Below are 22,447 nucleotides of genomic sequence, written 5' to 3' on the forward strand. Positions count from 1 at the left end.
ATGATTTTACTATTGCGTTAGTGTGGCTTAGTGAAACCCTAACCCTGTCTTTAAACGTTAATTTGAAACACTAACCCTCTTTTGAAACCCTAACCTAAAACACAATTCCACACCCAATTACAGTTGTAGACCCTTTGTACTGGAATCACAATTATGGGCGAAGCTGTTTGCCATTCATTGCCTATGCATGTCCTCTAATTTGAAACCCTAACCCTGTCTTTAAACGTTAATTTGAAACTCTAACCCTCTTTTGAAACCCTAACCTAAAACACAATTCCACACCCAATTACAGTTATAGACCCTTTCCACTGGAATCACAATTATGGGCAAAGCTGTTTGCCATTCATTGCCTATGCAAGGCCCCCAACCCTGTTTTTAAACCCTAATTTGAAGCCCTGAACCTGTCTTTAAATGCTAACCCTGTTTTTAAACCCTAACCATGTCTTGAAACCCTACTTGTTGCGTGAACTGATGAAGCCTGCTCAGATGAGAGGCCAAACATCTTCCAAGACAACCAAAACAGTCCAGCTGCGATCGATTCAATCCCCTGAAAATGAAATGACCTGGATGAATGAGAATATTGACAGACATGTCCAACAAGATGTATTTGCGTAACTCCAAATATATGATTTTAGCTAAAAATCTCAAAATAGATAAACTTGGGAGATTGACGCTTTAAAGCGTTTGTCCTTTAGACAGCAAACGAGTTGCAAATGAAATCAACAGGGTGAAAGCCCGTTGGCATGGGCGCCATGCACTCAGGAGATCAGGGTTTGAATCTCCATTGGAACATCTGTGTGGAGTTTGCACGTTGTCCCAGTGCTTGCGTGGGTTCTCCGGCTCCCCCCCACATTCCCATAGTTGTTAAGTGTGTCCATAGCACTGATCTTAATGGAAGAAATCACACTGGATCTATTTTTCAATATTTTTATTTTACAAAACTCATTTATAGAATAGAAACACAAAGAAATATAACACAATCAAAAGAGGAATCCAGGGATGATGAGTGTGGCTGGAACGTCTTCCGATTGTTCCACAGTGACATCTAGGATGCTAAATATTGATAGTCACTCTGACTGATCATAAGCATAACAGAAATATTTTTTACAAGAGAGGCTGACATGGACGAGTGTCACCTGTCACTGCACCAGTCTGTAGGTGATGTACCGTCCAGCTGTCTCACTCGGTCTGATGATCTTCACAACCTTGACCAAACGTTTTGGGCGTTAAAGTCTCAGTTCCAAATTCTAGAATGTCAACTTTATAAAATACATTTTAAAAAGCATCACAAGTCCAAGAGGGAAAACCGCAATGACAACGGCACTGTTGTTTTGGAATGACACTGGTTGGCAAGTTTTGCTGGTCATTTTCATGCTAGCCATCATTGCTGCATGCTATTTACGCAAGCGTCTTCTTGATCCAATTAACTTGTATATACCTGATATTGGATTAACGACATTGTACTAAGCAGCCAGACGCTTCTGTATCACAATAAATACCACTTCCTGTTTGATCTTTATCATTACACTTTTCCTCCTCTTGGCGTTGTTACCTGTCCTCTCTTTAAGCCAAAGTAGCGAGCCACGGGGTCTCCGGCCTGGATTCGAGGCAGCTGACTCTCCTTGAGTTTACTGAGGTGAACACGTTTAGGCAAATAAACGCACATCTTGTACAGAAAGAAACACACAACTGTACTTTTATACATCACCAGTCTAAAGTTTGGACACGGTTTCTCATGAGATAGCATGTGTGTCTAAACCTTTGACTTGTAGCGTATAAATATACACATCTGTGTTGTTGTGTATGCGTTAAATGGATACTATCTGGCAAGAAGCTCCGTCACTTCCTCTTTTGTCATCACGATGTGTTCTGGCACAAGCTGAAAGACAAAAGAACTAGTTTACGTTCCAGTTGTGTGAGGCAGTAAGAGTTATACCTGCGAAACTTCATGATGTCACTGTTTTGACACCTGTATGCTTATTTTTGTAGTCTATGTGCCTAATAGTTGGGTCAAAAATATTCGAAAGGGCCCTCGGTGTGCTGGAGTGCACTTATACAACCGTGCCAGCAAACACCGAGTGTGGCTCTCATCATGGTGGATGGTTATGTCATAATGACAAAGTATATCTTTTTTTAAATAGCTAATTGCCTGTTTAAGCAAAAAAGGATTTTGTCGCTGTATTTAATTTTATAATATATAAACTAAAATGTATTTTTACTCACATACTTAGTAATATATGACATAATTAAACAGAAAAAAATAATGTGATTCATTATGTCAGTATTGACTTTCGGCTTTTCCCTCTCAGGGGTCCAAGTACGCTCATTTTAGTTATTATATAATTTTACCACAAAATGATAACATAAATGCGGTACAATGTTTCAGTATAATGAAATGTGAGCGTGTAGGTGGTGTACATGCTGTTTTTACCTCGTGTTCTGTGATGTTGATGAGCAGCTCCTGCTGTAGAAACTGCTCCAGGATGTACTTAGGTGCCATGTCCACTAAAGACTGTGAGGGGAAATACAGTCATAAGTACCGTATTTTCCGCACTATAAGGCGCACTTAAAAGCCTTTAATTTTCACAAAAATCGACGGTGCGCCTTTTAACCCAGTGCGCACCGAGTTCCAAAATGTTGTTGTGTGAGTTTGGTAAGCACTCCGCTTGATTGACTGTCGGACCCATTTCCCGCCGACATAGGGATGTAATGCGTACACTACGTACGCTGGCAGCGATAAAACAATTAAGAGAGCATTACGTAAAGCTACGTACTGTACATACGCTTGCCTCCGGTAGGTATACTGTACTACCGGTATGCTGCTAAACATTTGTTTGGCTAAGGACCCCGAAAATGGCAGCAGCGAAGAGACATGCTTACGAGGCACAATTCAAACTACAGGCTATCAGTTACGTGGTTGTAAATGGGAATAGAGCAGCCGCAAGAGAATTCAAAATCAAGCACAAGAACAGCCGGGAGAAGCGTCTCTACAGTCACCATTCGACTGAAGGCAATAACAATAGCACAAGACATGAAGATCGAACATTTTCAAGGAGGTCCGTCTTGGTGCGTTTGTTTTCAAGAAAAGGCGCCATCTCTCCAGCCGCGCAAGGACTACCGTGTCGCAGCAACTGCCGGACACTGGTGTAAACAGGCCGTTCAAAGTGAAGTTGCGAGTGGCGTGGGAGCGATTGATGAGAGACTGCAAACACACCTTTACTAAGACTGGGAGGCAGCGGCGGGCGAGTTACCCCAACATATGTGAATGGATTGTGGATGTCTGCGCTAAGCTATCTGCTTTGGCTGTTGTCCGAGCTTTCGCGAAAGCCGGCATCATTGCTGAACAGCCACCCGGCAACGAGACAGACTGCGACAATGACGAGAGGGAACCCGGCATGTTTGATGGCGAAATTGCCCAGCTGTTCAATTCAGATACAGAAGATGAGGACTTTGATGAATTTGTGACAAAAGATTGATCAAAAAATTAGGTATTTTTAAATAAATAGTAGAATAAAGTTCAACCAAACGCACTGTTTTGCTTGTCTTTTGTTTTGTCTTAGCATGCGCCATATGTACAGAACTAGACCCCATAATTGAGACTGCGCCTTACAATCCAGTGCGCCTTACGATGCGGAAAATATGGTACACACATGCATAGTTACATAATCGTATACATACACAGTCCAGTACAGTATGATGTCGAACCTGTTTTGCAGAGGGCGTCATGCCCATCTGGACCACAATGATGGCGCGTGTGATGTTCTCCTCTTGCATCCTCTGACAGTACATCTTGATGGTCTTGATGCCCACCTTGGGCTCCTCTGGGGAAAAAAGAAAAAAAAACAAAAAACACCAAAATTAGAACATTTTCAACAGATGTGAAAGGAAGCTTAAATTCAGTTTTGAGCGACTATTTGGCCGCTTGAATCAAAATGGATTCAGGACAAAAAAAATTCTCGTATTTATGTAAATCATTACGAAATGTACATATTTTAAATACAGTGGTGCCTTTAGATAAGAGTTTAATTTATCTCAAGTCATCTTTCCCCGTTGAAACGAATGGAAAAGCCATTTATCTGTTCCAGCCCCCCCCCCCCCCCAAAAAAATAAAAAGAAATTGTAATGTGTAGCCCTCTATAATGTTAATGTTTCTTTAAAAAAAAAATCGCTGTGCATCGATTGAATGGTCATTGTGTTGCTTCCGGCCATGGCTAGCAGGGGGCAGCATAAGACAGACAAATTGATATACTCTGCATGGACATCTGTACAGTATAGAAATCTCACTTCCTTCCAGAGGATAAAGAATAAATGACTGAGTACCGTTATATCTAGTGTCTAAATGTGTTGCTGCACCATTTGTGTTCAAACTCCAGTAGCTTAAAGGGTTATATATGAGTTCCCCATTATGTGTTAGCATTAGCATTAAGCTAGTGGACTAAAAGTTAAGCTATGTGTTTGTTTTAAATACACAATGTAATTCCGTTTGTTTTTTGTTTTACTTTGCCATTTAACTTCAACAAACAGCTTGAAGCCTCTTTAAATTGATCACCATCTGCTAAGCCGCTGTGCACACAAAATTGAAAAATGAAATGCAAAATAAACTGTCCATACAAAAAAACAATGACTAATAATTTTGAAAGGTTGAAGTAAAAAATATTTGTAGGTTTTCAATTTGGTAATACATATAGACATGAATTATTTGATCACAATTTAAATTCATTAGGAAATAAATTATACAGAACATTTAATAAATGAGAAATATAATTTTAAAAAGGATGTTAAACAAGACGTTACAGGGATAATGAAACCATGAAAAATACATTTAATTAAATGGAAAAAAAAGTGAGACAAGGTACACTAGACTGTATAAAGAAATGGGGGTGGTATCCATCTTATCTTTTGTGAGCTCACCAGGGAAAAAAACAAACATCTGGTCGGTGGGGTCATCGTTGTGCGCCACCAGCACGGTGAGGTCTGTGCGTCTGGGTCGACTCTCGCTGGGTTTGTCTCCGAACTGACTCTTGAAGTCGTCCAGAGTCTGGTCCAGCTCGTCCTGGGTCACCAGGTAGCCTCTGTCGTGGCACAGCTGTAACACAGAAGATAAGAACTGAAACAACTTCAACATATAACCGCATATGAGTCACTTGTTGCAAGCTTTTGTCCATCATGGACAATCCGAAGCATCGACTGCACAGCAACATCTCCAGATAGACGAGGAGCACGACTGACAGGTTGCCCTGGTCCACGGAGGAAATCCTTCCTCACACATGACATGTTTGTTTTGTGTTTTCCGATCGTTTAGAAACTATGTTAAATATTTATTTTCGTCATATCGCTATATGGCATGGCTGCTTTGACTTGTGTTGTTTTCATTGTAGACCCTACTGGAACAAATTTCTCTTGTGGACGGATGTAGTATCAATACTGAATAGTGTATTTTCCTTGTTAATAAGTTCCCCTTTCGGATGAATAAAATACGCTTTAATGGTGGTAAAAGTGACGAGAAGGCAGCTAGCATCGGCGAGCTAACGCGCTCGCTTCAAAGCAACGATACGAAACTCGCCTGCATGATAGTCTTGCGAATTTTCCACAGTCTGTATGTTTCCTCTTCATCATCCATACTTTATTCAAAGAGTCCCTCTGAATTTCAGCCAAGTTATACTTCAATTATTCCTCATAAATTGAGTATTTTGTCGCGAATAAAAGACGAACTGCTACAAATCGTGGCACGCGATCATACGCTGTCGCTGTCTGACGACGTCACACCAACACTTCCCAAACCGGATGGGCGGAGTTCCAATATATATTTTTTTAAACAGAAAAGGAAAATTTAAAAAAACGTGGACGAGAACACGTTATTAAATTCGTACAAAGCAAAAATGTTGATGTAAAAAAAAAAACCGAATACTTGTTTTGCGGTGTCGTAACACACAAGGAAGGCGTGGCGTGCTGCTTCACTGTCACCGTTTGGATCCAAATGTGCTAGCTTCAAGCCAAAATGAGGCAGTTATGCTTCATGACAGCATGCGCGGCTGCGGCCACCGGTGGAGTGTCGTTGGCGATGCTCCTCTACTTTCTTCTTCCCTCTGGGGTAAAGTACAACCCTGTTTTTTTTGTGCGCTCTCCTGGGGTCTGAAATGTTCAATGCGCATGGCCGGAATGTCTGCTGCTGTTATCATGCTGCCACTCAGCAGCACCAATGGTCACTGATGTCAGCAATCATTCAGTAGTCATCCTTTTGTCATCTTAACATTGTAACAATTGTACTGGTGTCTTTTAGCCGGTAGTGACAACAAATTGCACAGGCAATGTTTTTGACTGAACAGTAATATGGAAAAGTGACTTTTAGAGTAAAACTACGGAGCCATCTGAAGGCAAAACCGAGCAAAGCACATGCTTAGACAATTTTACAGAGTCAACAGAGCCTGGTGTATAGAGGAAGAATATAAACTATATGGCTATAAACGTTTTGGGCACATTATTACATGGTTTCCAGACATAATTATTCAACTTTTTGTTTTTGTTTTTTTGTTTTTTTAACATTTTTGTCACCTTGTTCCAGGTAACCCTGTTTCGTCTTTTTTTTTTTTATTATTATTATTATTATTATTATAATTTGCTTGCTTGAGTTTAATGGACATTGTGCTTTTCATTGTGGTGTGCGCACCTTGGCCAGCTGGGGGCATTGTAATACAGACATTTAATACAACGATGGAATCATCTTAATGCGTTTGTTATTGTTATACCATCTGGAGAGGCCAACCACAGGGCACATGCTGTATAGCAAGCATACAACATATAACAAGCATTCCCACTGATGGACAATTTAGAGGCTTAAATGAACCTGACGTGCATGTTTTCGGAATGTGGGAGGAACATAGAGTACCCGCAAAAAAAAGCATAGAGAGAACCTCGCAAACGCCACACAGGAAGACCGAGCCAAGATTCGAACCCGTGACTTGTCAACTGTGAGGCAGACGTGCTCGCCAGTGATGAGAAAATGTACCTCGAAATGACATGAAAGCTTCAGCCAGAGTCACAGATCGTATCGTTCCAATTTCTTATTTTACAATAGCATTTTATGAGTTTCTGATAATGTGGTGGACTCTGGACCACAGAACCCGTGCATGTGTGATGTGGATTACGGGTCAGCACTGCAGAGCGTCAGCTATTGGATAACTGCAGCTTATCAGTTGAGTCACTGATCCCCTGCCGGCTTTATAAGAGGCTGCAGGGACGAGTAGAGAGCGGAGCTAAAGACACTAAATACGGAAGGAGTTGTTGGATCGCGTTCTTTTTGTTCTGAGGAGCTCAGTGAAGGGCAGCCATGCGTCTCATAGGCTCCACTGTCCTGTTCAGTGTCCTGCTGCAGGCTTTGGTAAGACTTCAGTGTGTTAGTTAGTCTGGCAATGGATGGCATGGAAGAACATCCAATGCAAGAATGCTCTCAAATGCTCCCCGTTCATAGACTGATTGTGGAGGTGTGCCTCATTTTCTGACCAAAAAGTGGATATAATGATTCATTTTTAGGTCTTGTCTGCTTAATGAGTCAATAATTGATCACTCTCATTGATGTTTATTTTATTCTATTTCAATTGGGTTTAATTGATTTGATCTGATTTTAATATAATTTTAGTGTATTTTTATTTATACTGTACACTGGTTGGTCTTTTTTTTTTTTAAATCTGATATGTTTTGAATACACGTTCGCGCTGTTCCTTTTAATTTATTGTATTTTCGATGATGCAAATACAAAATATATATTTTTAGCCTATACACTTTACAGCTGTTTCTTTTATTTCACTATATTTTATTATACTTTATAGTGTTTTAGATATCATTTTTATTTAGATGAGTATTTTAATTTTAATTAAATTTTTTAGATTTTATTTTAATTGATCTGTTTTATGTATTAATTTATACTTGCAGCTATACTTTAATATATTTTTGCCATGCCATTTTGGTGTCCGTTTTATTTTCATGTGTTTTGTTTTAGATTATATGTTTTAATTTCTGATGTGTGCCTTATTCTTAATTTTCATTTCTTTTGGAATCTTTAATGATTTATTTTGTTTTCTTTATTATTTAATTATTTCACTTTATTATTATGAAATATTTACTTTTTCGTTGATCTCTTTCTATTAGTTTCCATAACTGTTATACAGATACTTATAGTCTTTTATTTATTTATTTATTTTTTACTTTTTTATTTACCTTTTAAGTAAAATATACTTTCAATTAATTTATTTTATTTTGTTATTGATTTGATCCACTTTTTACATATATTTTGCCACGTATTTTATAATTTTTTAAATATGGCTTTTTATTACTTTATATTTCATTTAATTTTGATTTTATGCATTGTATTTGTTTTTATTTAGATCCATCATATTTTTATTTTTTTCATTTTTTTTACTTTATTTATATATTTTCGAAATCTACTTCTATTAGTTTCCATATCTGTTGTACATATAAATATTTTTTGACATATACTATAGAGAATTGTGTCTAACTTTGGTTATTTATTTTAGTGTTTTTAATAATTATCTTTTATAATTGTTGTTGTTGTATTGCTTTATTTTTCATGTCTTATATTAAATGCTAAATATTCCATCCGGTGAATTTTATTAGGGTGCTCCTATGGCTCACGTGTCTTCCCACAGGGCGCCCCGACAGAGGACTGGAGCTCGGCCACGTCCATTTACGACTTCTCAGCTACCGACATCGACGGCAACGTGGTCTCTCTAGAAAAATACAGGTGAGCCTTTACTTCCATATGAGACCTCCATCTCCAAAGCAATCACCCACATTGTGACTGTGGACATTTTTTTCCTCAGGGGCAACGTGGTCATCATCACCAACGTGGCGTCCAAATGAGGCAAAACGCCCGTAAACTACTCTCAGTTTGCCGAGATGCACGCCAAGTACGCTGAGAGAGGTTTACGCATCCTCGCCTTCCCTTCCAACCAGTTTGCCAACCAGGTGCGCCAGCTTTGTTCTTGTCTGTGCTGGCGTCATTTACCATCTGTGTCATTTCATCCATGGATGACATAATAGACCTCGCCCGGTGGCAACATGGCGCCCGCCATATTGGATTTGGCAGATCTGCCTGTAATATTTTTGTTTTTACCTGTACTGTTCATCTGCTTGGTTATGGAAAATTGAGATCTGTATGCAGTGGATATAAAAAGTCTACACACCCCTGTTCATATGCTAGGGTTTTGTGATCTAAAAAAAAAATGAGAACAATACAAATCATTTCAAAACTTTTACCAGCATTAATTAATGTGGCCAATAACCTGTAACATTCAGTTGAAGAAATTTCTTGAATCTTTTTGATAACGTAAGTAAAAATAAACAACTGAAATAATATGATTGCACAAGTGTGCACACCCTCTTATAACTAATCTTATAATCTTATATGATATAAAAAGGAAAGACAACTTTGATTGGCGGCTGGTTTCACTGGAATTCACAGTCAAATGCACGTACGGGAGTTCATAGCATTGGCCATAATATGATGTTATGGCTGAATACAATCAAAAGTCAGAGTTGAGTCTTAACTGTGAAAGGTAAATAGCATGAGGTCAGCTTTAATTGTGAAACAGTTGCTACACATCGGAGCAGCAAATGAATGGAGAAACTTTGGCGATTGGTACACTTTGCCACATCCAATATGGCGGTGACCTCGACGTATGATTCAACGCTCAAGGTGGCATATATGTATAATACATGTCTATGATTTCATCCATATATATTTTGGTACGTCTCGATTGAAAGGAACCAGGTACTAACGCCGAGATCAAGCAGTTTGCGCAGTCGTACAACGCTCGCTTCGACATGTTCAGCAAGATCGACGTCAACGGGCCCTGATGCTCACCCGCTGTGGAAATGGCTGAAGGAGCAGCCCAACGGGAGAGGCTTCCTGGGAAAGTAAGACTCCTTTCCATCACATATTCCATTGACGCTGTCCTTTTGGCACACTAAAAGTTTTTGAACGTGCCTTTTTTTTTTTTTTTTTTTTTATCCCTGCAGTGGCATCAAATGGAATTTCACAAAGGTAAATAACAGACACAAGGTGTTCATATCATTTTATTATCCTTATACTTTTGCTATGACAAAATAAATAAAAATACAGCGGAACCTCCAAAGGTGACTTCCAAATTGTTTCACTTGCTCCTGGAGCTGCCGTTTCATGAGAATTACTCATTCTTGTCTCTTTTTATTGACCTTTGAGGTGTATTTTTCAGAAAACTAAAAATTGTACTATTTTGATTCAGCAAATGACATAAAAACCTTAAAAAATAAAGCAATTTATTGCTGTCTTCTTTTTTTTGTAGTTTCTGATCAACAAAGAGGGTCAGGTGGTGAAGCGATATGGGCCCATGGATGATCCAAGCGTACGTATAAAAAGAGTTTCAATTTAGGGTGGGGCAATTTAATCAATTGTATCGATGAATTTGAATTTATTGCTTACCGTTTTTTTGTTTTAAGAGATTTTTGAAAGAAAAAAATACTTTCTTTTTAAATAGAATTTTGGGGGAAATAGTTTTATGTAAAAAAAAAAAAAGAAGACCAAGAAGAAAAGTAAAAATTATTCATTTGAATATATATATATATTCTTTTGTTTTCAATAAATAATTTTTACAAATATTTTTTTATTAGATTTATGGGGAAGAAATAATTTCTTTGTTAAAAGAATACATTTTGTGGGGAAACCTTTGATTTATTTTGATTTTTTATTTATTTATTTCCCCCCCCCGTCTTCCTTAGTTCAAAGTGTGTCTGCTGATGTGCACTGCTTACAACAACAACATGGCTGCGAACAGAACTGCGTTATTTTACAACCCCAATTCCAATGAAGTTGGGACGTTGTGTTAAACATAAATAGAATACAATGATTTGCAAATCATGTTCAACCTATATTTAATTGAATACACTACAAAAACAAGCTATGTAATGTTCAAACTGATGAACTTGATTGTTTTTAGCAAATAATCATTAACTTAGAATTTTATGGCTGCAACACGTTCCAAAAAAGCTGGGACAGGTGGCAAAAAAGTTGAGGAATGCTCATCAAACACCTGTTTGGAACATCCCACAGGTGAACAGGCTAATTGGGAACAGGTGGGTGCCATGATTGGGTAGAAAAGGAGCTTCCCTGAATTGCTCAGTTATTCACAAGCAAAGATGGGGCGAGGTTCACCTCTTTGTGAACAAGCGCATGAGAAAATAGTCGAACAGTTTAAGGACAATGTTCCTCAACGTACAATTGCAAGGAATTTAGGGATTTCATCATCTACGGTCCATAATATCGTCAAAAGGTTCAGAGAATCTGGAGAAATCACTGCATTTAAGCGGCAAGGCCGAAAACTAGCATTGAATGCCCATGACCTTCGATCCCTCAGGCGGCACTGCATCAAAAAACGACATCAATGTGTAAAGGATATCACCACATGGGCTCAGGAACACTTCAGAAAACCAATGTCAGTAAATACAGTTCGGCGCTACATCCGTAAGTGCAACTTGAAACTCTACTATGCAGAGCAAAAGCCATTTATCAACAAAACGCAGAAACGCTGCCGGCTTTTCTGGACCCGAGCTCATCTAAGAGGGACTGATGAAAAGTGTTCTGTGGTCTGACGAGGCCACATTTAAAATTTTTGGGGAAATTGTGGGCGTTGTGTCCTCCGGGCCAAAGAAGAAAAGAACCATCCAAACTGTTATGGACGCAAAGTTCAAAAGCCAGCATCTGTGATGGTATGGGGCTGTTTTAGTGCCAATGGCATGTGTAACTTACACATCTGTGAAAGCACCAGTAATGCTGAAAGGTACATACAGGTTTTGGAGAAACATGCTGCCATCCAAGCAACGTCTTTTTCATGGACGCCCCTGCTTATTTCAGCAAGACAATGCCAAACCACATTCTGCACGTGTTACTACAGCGTGGCTTCATAGTAAAAGAGTGTGGGTACTAGACTGGCCTGCCTGCAGTCCAGACCTGTCTCCCATTGAAAATGTGTGGCGCATTATGAAGCGTAAAATACGACAATGGAGACCCCGGACTGCTGAACAGCTGAATCTGTACATCAAGCAAGAATGGGAAATAATTCCACCTACAAAGCTTCAACAATTAGTGTCCTCAGTTCCCAAACGTTTATTGAATGTTGTTAAAAGAAAAGGTGATGTAACAGTGGCAAACAAGACCCTGTCCCAGCTTTTTTGGAACGTGTTGCAGCCATAAAATTCTAAGTTAAGGATTATTTGCTAAAACAATAAAGTTTATCATTTTTAACATTAAATATCTTGTCTTTGTATTCAATTAAATATAGGTTGAACATGATTTGCAAATCATTGTATTCTGTTTTAGCGGCACGCTGGCCGACTGGTTAGAGCGTCAGCCTCACAGTTCTGAGGACCCGAGTTCAATCCCCGGCCCCGCCTGTGTGGAGTTTGCATGTTCTCCCCGTGCCTGCGTGGGTTTTCTCCGGGCACTCCGGTTTCCTCCCACATCCCAAAAACATGCATTAATTGGAGACTCTAAATTGCCCGTAGGTGTGTCTGTGAGTGCAAATGGTTGTTTGTTTATATGTGCCCTGCGATTGGCTGGCAACCAGTTCAGGGTCTACCCCGCCTCCTGCCCGATGACAGCCGGGATAGGCTCCAGCACGCCCGCGACCCTCGTGAGGAGAAGCGGCTCAGAAAATGGATGGATGTATTCTGTTTTGATTTATGTTTAACAAAATGTCCCAACTTCATTGGAATTGGGGTTGTACAAAGCACAGTCAGTGTTGCCAACTTGTAGCAACTTTTCCAACCCCTCTTGCAACTATTTTTCCAAAAAGCCACAAGTGACTTCAATTCCTGCTAAGAAACAGATGAAATGAGTGGCGTCATTTTCACATTGTTTTGCATTATGACAAGAAAGGAGCCCAATCACCGAGTCAATCACACTGAACATTGCCAAAGACGGTGGCCGTTTATACATTGCTAAAGCAGCGATTTAGCAACATGTTGCAAACGTTTGACCGCAGTTGTGTGATCCCAAGCTCAAATATTTTGCCAAGATCACCTTGCCAACTCTTGAGAAAAGTGTGTAAGATAGTTGGCGGGGGCTCCACGTAACTCTTGGACAACAGACATTAATTTATTAAGAATCATGTTTTAACAAAAGTGGTATTTTTTTCCAAAAGGAAGCTTACTTTCACATTATATGTAAGGAGGAAAAAATAAATCAATGACTATGTGGACATTGATGGAAGTTAATGCTGGGAAAAACTTTTTTGAAGCTTGTTTGGTATCAGGAGACCTCCCAGAAAGGGTGAAATAAAAATCTAATCTTCTTTTGCTTTTACGCAGCAGCGAAGGGGATAAAATTGATTCAAATAAAAAGTTGGATTTTTGTGGATTTTATTTGGAGGCCATATCGCCCAGCCCTACTTCAATGTTCTGCTCTGTTCCCTTTCGTTCATTGTGTAGTTCTTACTGTGGACATTCTAATTGGATGTGGACTCGTTTTTTTTGTGTTTTTTTTGCAGGTGATTGAGCAGGATCTTCCGCCGTATCTGAGCGCCTAAATCATCCATACCTCGCTATCTCGACATTGTCTCATTTGTTTCCGTACTCCGCCTCTCTCTCTCTCTCTCTCTCTCTGAGCATCGGTCGATAAGGGTTCGGCTCGACCCCGGACGTGTGACGGTCTGCCCGTAAAGCCGTCCGACGGAGAGGGCAGACCCGATGCAATTGGCGTGCAAATCTGCCGGGGACGATCGCCGAGCTTTTGTTAATTTTCGTGGCCCGGGGAGAAGGAGACACAGAGAAAACGGATGAAATGTAGCATCGTTTGCATAGCAACACTGGAATTGAGGCTAATGAGCTTCAGTAGTACTGTCATTCAAGTGTAAAGAGAAGTTAACACCTGTCTAATAAAACTGAAATAAAGTACAACTACTCACCCTTTGAAGATGGCTTACAGACATGTAGCCTGTTATGGACAATAAAACCATGCCATTTGTTGGCAAGTGTCTTGTATACCCTTTTCCTCATAGTGCTGATTTAAAAACTGTTGTCCTTTTTGAGCTTGATGTTTTTTTTTTTTTTTTTTAAACATAAATGTACCTGTACATCACAAATATGTTTTGTCTTTTTTGGGTATTAAAATGAAAAAAGACCAAAACAAATTTGTCACGTGCATAATAAAAATAAAATAACAAAAAGACAACCAAATGTTTATTAAATTAATACATTTAATTTCCTTCATGGGATGAATAAATTACCATGCATCTAATAATGTAATATGTGATTTAAAAAAAAAATGGCTGGATGACAAAATAAAATAAAATACATAAAGCAAATTTTTTTCTTTATATTTTGTATATAGACAAAGAGGGACAGATGGTGAGCCATGCACAGTAATTCCTGTGCATGGCTCACAGTAATTCCCAACCACTGTGCTGTGGCACATTAGTGTGCCGTGAGACTCATTAGGTGTTCTAAGGGAAAATATCTCATTTCAGTTCATTGGTCTGAAAATTATTACATATTTACCACAAACTACTGAACACAGAATCTTTGTTCATCTATCTATGCCAGAAAAAAAATTACCTAAAAGTACTGTCAGTAATATGCAATACTTGTTTGCCATCTATCATTCTTGGAAGTGACAACATAAAACAATTATAATAAATATCTTGTTTTATCGTTTGCTTATTTTCACAAAATTCTACCTTTATTCAATTTCTCGTGTACTCATTATTCTCTTTCATTTGGTCCTCTCTTGCACACTCGTAAGTTGTTACATTTCTTAATTACATGTTCAATTGATTTCATTTCATTGTATATACAGTATTTCCTATTTCCCATGTATATATTTTTAATGTTAAAAGTGGAGACAAGATGAAATTTTCGTAGATTGGAGCAAGAAACATGAAGTACACGTATTATGTTATTTTTTTCACGATTTTGAAGACTCATTTTATATACTGTACATGGTGATTTATTATTATTATTATTTTTTTTTTTAATCATTCAAACTTGGCATGGTTGTTAACAGCACTGTGGTGTGTAACATTTAGAAGAGGTATTTATGTTTACTTTGTAGCGACTTTTTTTGTAGCGATATTTTTATGGGTACTTTATTCCGTTATTTCCTACCAGTGGCCTTGGCTCAAAGCTTGGGCAACCGATTCCGAGCATCCAACTTTCCTCCGCCGCCAGCAGGGGGAGTCGCTGAGCCCCAAAGTCCCGAACCAGCCCCCGGTGGTTGAGCCGTCGCAGCCTGACCGTGCAGCAGTGCAGTCGAGCCGGGGAGACTGTGTCCACCTAGCCGCCGTTCCCGGATAACATGTCTTCCGTCCTGATTATCCGCAACATATAAGGCTTCTCGTTCCTTATTTTTCGGGGTTCCGACAGTGCGCGTCGTCGCCTACCTGTTTATCCATCGTACCAGCACTTCCCGGAGGCTGAATGGAAGCCGAGGGAGCGGTCGGGCTGTCGGAGGCCAGGGACGGGAGTCCTCTATCCGGGGCCGCATCATCCGATGATGCTGACACGGTCTTCGGGGTTAGCTACGGAATGGACGCCGGAGACATGGGTAGGATGGACGTATACACGTATTCCTGTATTTTATTCGTGGTTTTGTTTCGTTAAGGCTTATTCGCCTTTTTTCTTTTCTTTTTTTTTTTTTTTTTTTTAAATCGGATTCTGTGAGGAATTTAAGCAGAAAGCCCCGACTCATCTTTAGCCGCTTAGCTGTGCTAGTAGCTGCTAGCTTAGCCGAGTGGATGAGGAGAGCAGGTGAAACGAGCAAGCGTGAGGATTCTTCTTTTTCCTCATTTTGAGCTCATAACAGCATATTTATTGTAACACCACACGTATGAGAAGGTGTTCCGACGTAAATGGGCCTGAATAACTTAAATATAAAGGATTTCTGAGTACCTTCAAACCAAAGAGCAATTCATACTGTTGTGTACGGGGTGGGCTGATTTTTTTTTTTCATAAATAGGTTTGCATCTTCTCCTTCCTTAGTTCCCATCCATCTTTCCTTCGCTGAAATGTACCTTCTGCCTTCATTCCTTTGTTCCTACTTCCGCTCCCTCCTTTCTGACCTCTTTCATAACTTTCTTCCCATCAGACCCACCTTTTCCAGGCATTTTTGCCTTCCTTCCTTACTTACTTACTTACTTACTTCCTGCCATCCTTTTGTCACACCTGTTTTTTTATTCATGCATCCTTAAATTCTTCCTTCCTTCCTACCTTCCTTCCTTCCATCACACCTGTTTTTTATCCATGCATGCTTTTTTCACTTAAAACTTCCTTTCTCCCTTCCAGATCTTATGTTGGTTGTCGATTCTGATGCGCCAATTCTACTGTACCTTTGTGTAAGAGACAAAAAAGTCAAAAAATTGCCAGGTCAACTTCTTTGTACACAGTGTAAACACGGGGGGTTGAAAGCTGTGTTGTGTTGAAAGCAACTGTCTTTGTGCGTCAACTGTATTTTACGTCATACCAGATGCTGGCGCTGATGTCGTTTAATTACTGTATGTGATTGCGGGAGGGCGTGTTGCTCTGTGAAAGTCGGGCCAAAGTCCCGCTTCTTTTGTGTTCTGTGTGAAAGAAGGCTAAGATGGCGACTCTGATACACCAATTTTGCTGTTTCTTTGTGTTGGAGACAAAAAGGTGGAAAATTGACAGGTTGACTTTGTCCTCATGTCCTGTGTTGGTGCCGTTTATACAGAATTATGGAAAATACCAGGATTTGTCATATAAGTACTGAATTCTTGTTAACGTTTTGATAATATTTTCCTAGATATTCTTGGTCAAATTCCAGTTGCTTGGGTTTAACACAGGAGCAGTAAGCAATGATCACAGTCATCATCCACTGACAGGAGTGTGCTTGGTAGAAATTAGTTTAAATGTCAGCTGCTGAGGCCCTGAGAGCTCGATTGAGCTTGCTTAATGTCACATCTAGTGCAGTGTAATCATAGGCTACAGTGTTGAGCTCAGCTGCCCCCAATGTAAAAACTTGGTGTTTAAATACCGTAATTTCTCGTGTATAATGCGCACCCCCCCCCCCCCCCCCCAAAATTGTCAATCAATAGTGCGCATTATACATAGGCTTAGGGGCAAATGGAATTATTATTATTATCTTTTTAAAATATAACTGATGACTGAACAACAGCCATCATTAATTTCTTTATGGTTATGTTTTGTTTAATGATAATACTTTTCTGAAATGCTTGACCGTTTAATTTGAATCTTATTAAAATAAAATTAAATGTGTTTTTCCTGGTCCTTAATTTTTTCTTGAAAGAATTGTACGCATCTTACAAATTCTGCCTGGGTAATCAAACATATGAGCACAACTGTGTGTTTTCTAATTTACAAAATACAATTAAAAAAGGATTACAGTTCAAATAAAGTGCTTAACTTCAAAATATTTATTTGAAAAAAACCCTAACAAAATACAGATAATACTGTTTTAATCATATGGGTAGAAGCAAAATCATGCATTGTAAAAATCATGCATTGTAAAAATTCATTATACATAGGTAGAAGGGTTTTCCAGAATTTTTAGGTCAACTTTGGGTGTGCGTATTATACATGGGTGCGCATTACACACGAGAAATTACGGTATGTGTGTTTGGAGCAGCTGCAATCTTCCAACATAACAAAATAACATTTTCACATTGTCGTTTAAAGACAAGCTAACTACTGTAGTGTATGGTAAAATTAAAATAAAAGTACCCACTCTTTAGAGACTTCTGACAGACACGTAATGAGAGAAAACAGGAAGCTACATTAGCATCACCTTGGTCAAAATGAATTCTTAATTAATTTTAATAATAATTTAATAAGTCTGGGCGTCCCTGCTAAAGCTACTGCCGCTGCGACCCAACTTCGAATAAGCGGTAGAAAATGGATGGATGGATGGAATAATAATTTAAAATTTTAATTAATTATTTTACAGCTTTATCTTCAGTAGTACCTCAACTTAAGAGTAGGGTTGGGCATCGAGTCTTGAGAATCGGTTGGAACCAGGACTAACGAATCTTTCCAATTTTAAAATTTCGGTTGCTTGTTTGGATGCCTATAGTCCGCCCACCCGATGAAGAATGCACCGAAAACCAACAAAGAAGAAGTGCACATACGCATGAGGAAGAGTGTGTGTGTGTCTTCGTGTCCAACAGTGTTCACGGCGGCAATCAAAAGTGTCACCTCAGTGCAACACTTGCAATAAGATGATATTGCCCAAAGGAGGTTGCACGACATGGTGAGGTAAAAGTGCCCCGTTTTTTATGTACTTCCTCCTACTCTGAGCCTCAGCCTCCAACGCGCTGCGCTGAACTTCACTAAAGTCATCATCGGAAGAGTAAAACAATAAAATACGTCTAATGCCAACATTGAGGCAGCTAACACGTTAAACTGTGACTCAACTCAGACCAGCTAACAATAGGATATGTATGTTCTATACCAAGCGAGCGTGAACTCTGCAGGGGATTCAGAACCGGAATCGTTCAAATTCCAATGATGGGTTGGGTGATGTTTCCACAATGTTACCAAAGAAAATGGAGGCGAGAGTGTTGAAGAATGGGGATGTCGTCGGTAAAGATTTGCTTTGGGAAATACTTCTTGCCGTCTGGTGAACCCACTTACACAAAATACGACATTGGGTAGGACATGCTTCTTTTTATTGATGGCAGAGAGCTTTTCTAGCTATGCAAAAACATACAATTTACAAGTAAAATAGCAACAAAACTTTGCCCCATGAAGAAAGATAATTTTGTTTCGGAAGCAAAATTGGTTTCCTCCACTTTATTCTCCTTGTCAAGGTCCGATTTGTGGAGCTTGTCAAGCTTTAAAGAGTGAAAGCTTACTGCAGATTCCTCTTGTAGTTTTGGTTCTAAATGCTGAACCAATCCTGAACTTTTTGTCTTTTCACCTTTTTAATAGAAAGATTTGAAGAAGCAACTTTTCACAATAACTACAGTAATATAAAAAATAAACAATATTATTGTTTGATGGATTGTTTAAATTCCAGTTGAAGAATTTCAAAGCGGCCCTTGCACCCTTTGATTTTTCTGCATGCGGCCCTTGGAGAACAAAAGTTTGGACACCACTGCTTTACATTCTATGAAATTGTGTTACTGCTGTATGTTTTTATGAAGTACAATTCTAAAGAGTGCTTTTATTTTTATTATTTTGGGGGTGTTTTTTGGGGCGCCGAACGGATTAATGGCATTTCACTTCATTTTACTGGTGAAAGATCATTTGAGTAATGAGTGTTTTGAGGTACAGGCATGGTCATGGAACAAATTAAACTTATAAGTCAAGGCACAATTGTAACTGCATCTTCTTCTTTCTTACTCTCTGGTTATGACACTTTTCTCGACATCACAAGTGTCCTTCTACCGCAGACACAGTTGTGGTGTTAGAAGCTCACTGAGCTGAAGTCTCGTGAGATTTGCTGATATCTTGCCCGATGTCATACACGAACATAGTTTGAAGTCTGTTTTTGAGGCATATTTTTGTACTTTCTTGTTGTTATTTTACTATTAAAATTCATTGTGATCTGCCGGTAATTTGAGCCAAGCACACACACACATACACATTGTTTTTCTTGCTAGGGTACCTCTCGGGTCAGTTGGGGACCCTTAAAAATGGAAAAACAGTAAAATGTCTACCATACCTGCATAACATATCTACACCACTTAGAAGAAATGAGGCAAGGTAGGTACCTTTATGTGTATAATTCTGCAAACATCCTGGAAAGATCTGCGACTTCTTCAAGGAGGCAATGAAGTGCTTGATTAAGTCCTTGCGCCTTTGCTTTTTTTTTTTTTTTTTTTTCCCCTCCCCACCGTACGATAGGAGGCCTGTCAGAATTGCTGACAGAAGCAGAAAATGCCAGTTCTATCTGCTCTGTCCTGATGTGTCCCTTTTGCTGTTGCATGTACACTCTCTCTCCATCCCTTCCTAACGCTTTCCCGGATTGTATAAGTAACATTTGGAGCTTCAGCCAGGATGTTTGACGTCATGAAAGGACGTAGTGGATGACGCAGTTGACTTAACATCTTGCTTTTAGATTCAAGAGAAGGGTGTGTGTGCGTGCGATAGAAGCTCGGGTGATATTTTAATCTAATACAAATACGGTGGTTCCTGGATTTACGAGTGACCCGACTTAGTGATTTTTGTGATACAAGACGTCGCTCTGTATTAAGAGCAGTAAATTGTGGCAGTGAACTACAAAACAAGCAGCAGATAGTGAACTAACCTTCCAAAAAGAGGTGAAGTGCTTGAGTTTAGAAGAGACCGTCTTCTTCGTATATAAGTACTATTTATGCCCCCTGGTGGCCAAGGCATGCACACCAGAAGGAGTAGAACAATATCAATGGGCATTAAAACATAATAATCATGACGCACAAACTGTTTAGTTATTCAGATTCTATTATATTATCACTGAATGTTTTTATACAGTGCAATTTTATATATATGTTGTTGTAAGTTGTGTAAAATAATTTATAGATATTTTTAACACGACAGGAAAGTTTCTCTGATTGTTCCAAACTTCTATTTCCATATCAGTGCCATGAGGAAGTAGTCCACACCCAATACTGCCAGCACAAGTACTATAAACTGGGAGTCTCAGGGGAGAAGTCTCATTAAATGGAAATAACTAATTAGTGTGCCATCATAGCACCCTATTGGCCATTTTACATGTGCTCTAGTTGTCCCTCGGTGTGGTCCATTTGCACAGGTATGAACACTGTAAACCAATTCTGGTGCAAACCAATTCATCTCGTCTCAGCGTGCAGTGACGTGAAAGGCATCCAGCCTCAGTCCGCTACTGCCAAGGTTGTTTTTACCTTAAACTGCAACATTAGCAAGATCATGGGCAGATATCAGGATGAAGCGAGGTGTTATTGATATGGACACAGTCCACTCGAAAGCCATTAGGCGTACATGGCATGGAACAGATTAGACTATTGACTTAACGGACATGTATTTGGTTTAGCTTGTGGCAATTAGCATCCATTCATCCATAGCAGGCTGTCTTCTTTTCACCACGCGAACAAGGATAATTCGCTGGGAGTGGATCCTTTTAAAGTGCACTTGGTTTTCTGGTGTGTTGTAGCCTGGTGCTGGTAATGATCAATGTTCTAAACAGACACCAGTTTCACTCCATTTGGTTTTTATTTGTGCTGCTTGATTCGCTTATCACTCGCAAAACCTTCTTTAAATTTTTTTGACCAATAAGAGAAGAGAGCAATGTCACATAGTTTGTTGCCTTGCATTTTGGTACGCTTGGAATTTTTACCGTGTGAACACAGACCAAACCAGGCGGCACACGTTGTTTACAAACCATCCACAGATTCGGACCAGAGAAATAAGACTGCAATCTGTGAAAGCACCCTGTGTTGGTGACTGGGTTGATAGGTGTAAGATCAACAAATTAGAAATCTGGGTCTGTTATTCTGTTGTATGAATGGCATCATGTGGATACATAGGTTAATTGTACCTTTTGCCTTAATTTATTGGAAGAGCATTTATTTTTTTCTCCTTGTCACCATATGTCAATGGTACAGAAATATGAACAAAGGTAAATTATTTCTAATTAAAGACCTACTAAAGTCATTTTTGTGTTGTTGTTTTTTTCTAAATACCTCAAATGTGTTTGAAGGTAAGTGCTGAAAATGTGCAAAAACATCTAGTTCTGAATTGTTGCGATATAGCTTTAGACAGTTTTTCACCATCTCAGTTGTTCAGATTTTTTTGGGCTTGGCCAAAACAGGGGCGCGCTGACACAACCGGGGAACAGCATGAGTCAGCCCTCCCGCATTATAGGAATACCGATCGCCATCTGTGGCAATTCAACGCAACTGCGAGTCACTCAGTAATAATAACTTGGCCGATTTCTACCACCGCTATATTGTTCAGTTAGCCATCATGCTATGCATACAACCCGAAAAAGGCATCTTCCCAGAAGCTTTTTGTGTTATTTGGACTACAGTGCCTGTTTTGGTGACACGCGTGTGGCCTCAGCAGCGAGCTGACGGCGAGTTGGACCACAGTGGATGGCTCCACTGTGAAGTGGCCTACTACTAGCGACTAGGCTAGTACTTTTTTAGTACCGGCGTTGGGTCCGTCCAGTACGCCACAGCTGGCTTCATGCGGCGCACGTAGATCCACATAACAGAGAGACTTACGGGAAAGTTGACTGTTTATTATGTTCACGAGCCTGCAAGCTAATGAGTGAAGGCGCTTGCTCCACCGCGGCAGGGTCGTCCCAAACAACAGTGTCTTGCTTGGAGTTCTTGTGTGTGCCTCACCACATAACAGAGACACGGGAAAGTTAACTGTATTAACCATAACCACAGTGGTACATGTTATTCAGCCGGTAGCTGACTCTGACACTTGAGCACACAGCGTACGAGCAAACATTTGATTG

At 39.6% G+C, this 22,447-nt stretch overlaps 3 protein-coding genes across 10 annotated transcripts in view; 2 read left to right on the forward strand and 1 right to left on the reverse strand.

The window, feature by feature from the left end:
• Window positions 1-913: 913 nt before the first annotated feature.
• polr2eb (RNA polymerase II, I and III subunit E, b) lies at window positions 914-5,767 on the reverse strand. 3 transcript variants are annotated; one of them, XM_061779797.1, is made up of 8 exons: window positions 5,564-5,767; window positions 4,912-5,086; window positions 3,706-3,821; window positions 2,432-2,512; window positions 1,821-1,879; window positions 1,553-1,631; window positions 1,137-1,205; window positions 914-1,045 (listed from the first exon to the last, which is right to left on the reverse strand). In XM_061779797.1, the coding sequence occupies exons 1-7, from the start codon at window positions 5,618-5,620 to the stop codon at window positions 1,140-1,142; spliced, it is 633 nt and encodes a 210-aa protein (XP_061635781.1). In that variant the 5' UTR covers window positions 5,621-5,767; the 3' UTR covers window positions 914-1,045; window positions 1,137-1,139. The 3 variants fall into 3 exon arrangements, with proteins under 3 accessions (XP_061635781.1, XP_061635780.1, XP_061635779.1); XM_061779796.1 differs by having other exon boundaries at window positions 914-1,053; XM_061779795.1 differs by having other exon boundaries at window positions 914-1,205.
• Window positions 5,768-7,218: 1,451 nt separating this feature from the next.
• Window positions 7,219-14,031, forward strand: gpx4a (glutathione peroxidase 4a). The gene is given in 8 exon segments (XM_061779798.1): window positions 7,219-7,378; window positions 8,664-8,758; window positions 8,838-8,982; window positions 9,781-9,864; window positions 9,866-9,933; window positions 10,036-10,060; window positions 10,341-10,400; window positions 13,539-14,031. Coding segments are annotated over 8 exon segments (567 nt in total). The 5' UTR covers window positions 7,219-7,327; the 3' UTR covers window positions 13,578-14,031.
• Window positions 14,032-15,190: 1,159 nt separating this feature from the next.
• Window positions 15,191-22,447, forward strand: part of pip5k1ca (phosphatidylinositol-4-phosphate 5-kinase, type I, gamma a) — a 34,445-nt gene continuing 27,188 nt past the window's right edge. For 3 of the 6 annotated variants that reach the window (XM_061779793.1, XM_061779792.1, XM_061779791.1), the window contains exon 1: window positions 15,192-15,592. In XM_061779793.1, the coding sequence (XP_061635777.1) occupies window positions 15,466-15,592 (127 nt within the window). In that variant the 5' untranslated portion in view covers window positions 15,192-15,465. Of the gene's footprint in view, window positions 15,593-22,447 lie in introns of all 6 variants that reach the window. The other 3 variants (XM_061779790.1, XM_061779788.1, XM_061779794.1) reach the window with 2 other exon arrangements.

The sequence above is a fragment of the Phyllopteryx taeniolatus genome, chromosome 7, assembly GCF_024500385.1.
Source record: "Phyllopteryx taeniolatus isolate TA_2022b chromosome 7, UOR_Ptae_1.2, whole genome shotgun sequence".
Lineage (NCBI taxonomy): Eukaryota > Metazoa > Chordata > Actinopteri > Syngnathiformes > Syngnathidae > Phyllopteryx > Phyllopteryx taeniolatus.

Coding starts and splice junctions, on each gene's coding strand:
- polr2eb (XM_061779797.1), bottom strand. CDS start 5,620: ATGGATGATGAAGAGGAAACATACAGACTGTGGAAAATTCGCAAGACT. Junction 5,087..5,563: donor TTCGCAAGACTATCATGCAG/GCGAGTTTCGTA, acceptor TCTGTGTTACAG/CTGTGCCACGACAGAGGCTA. Junction 1,632..1,820: donor ACGGAGCTTCTTGCCAGATA/GTATCCATTTAA, acceptor TGTTCACCTCAG/TAAACTCAAGGAGAGTCAGC.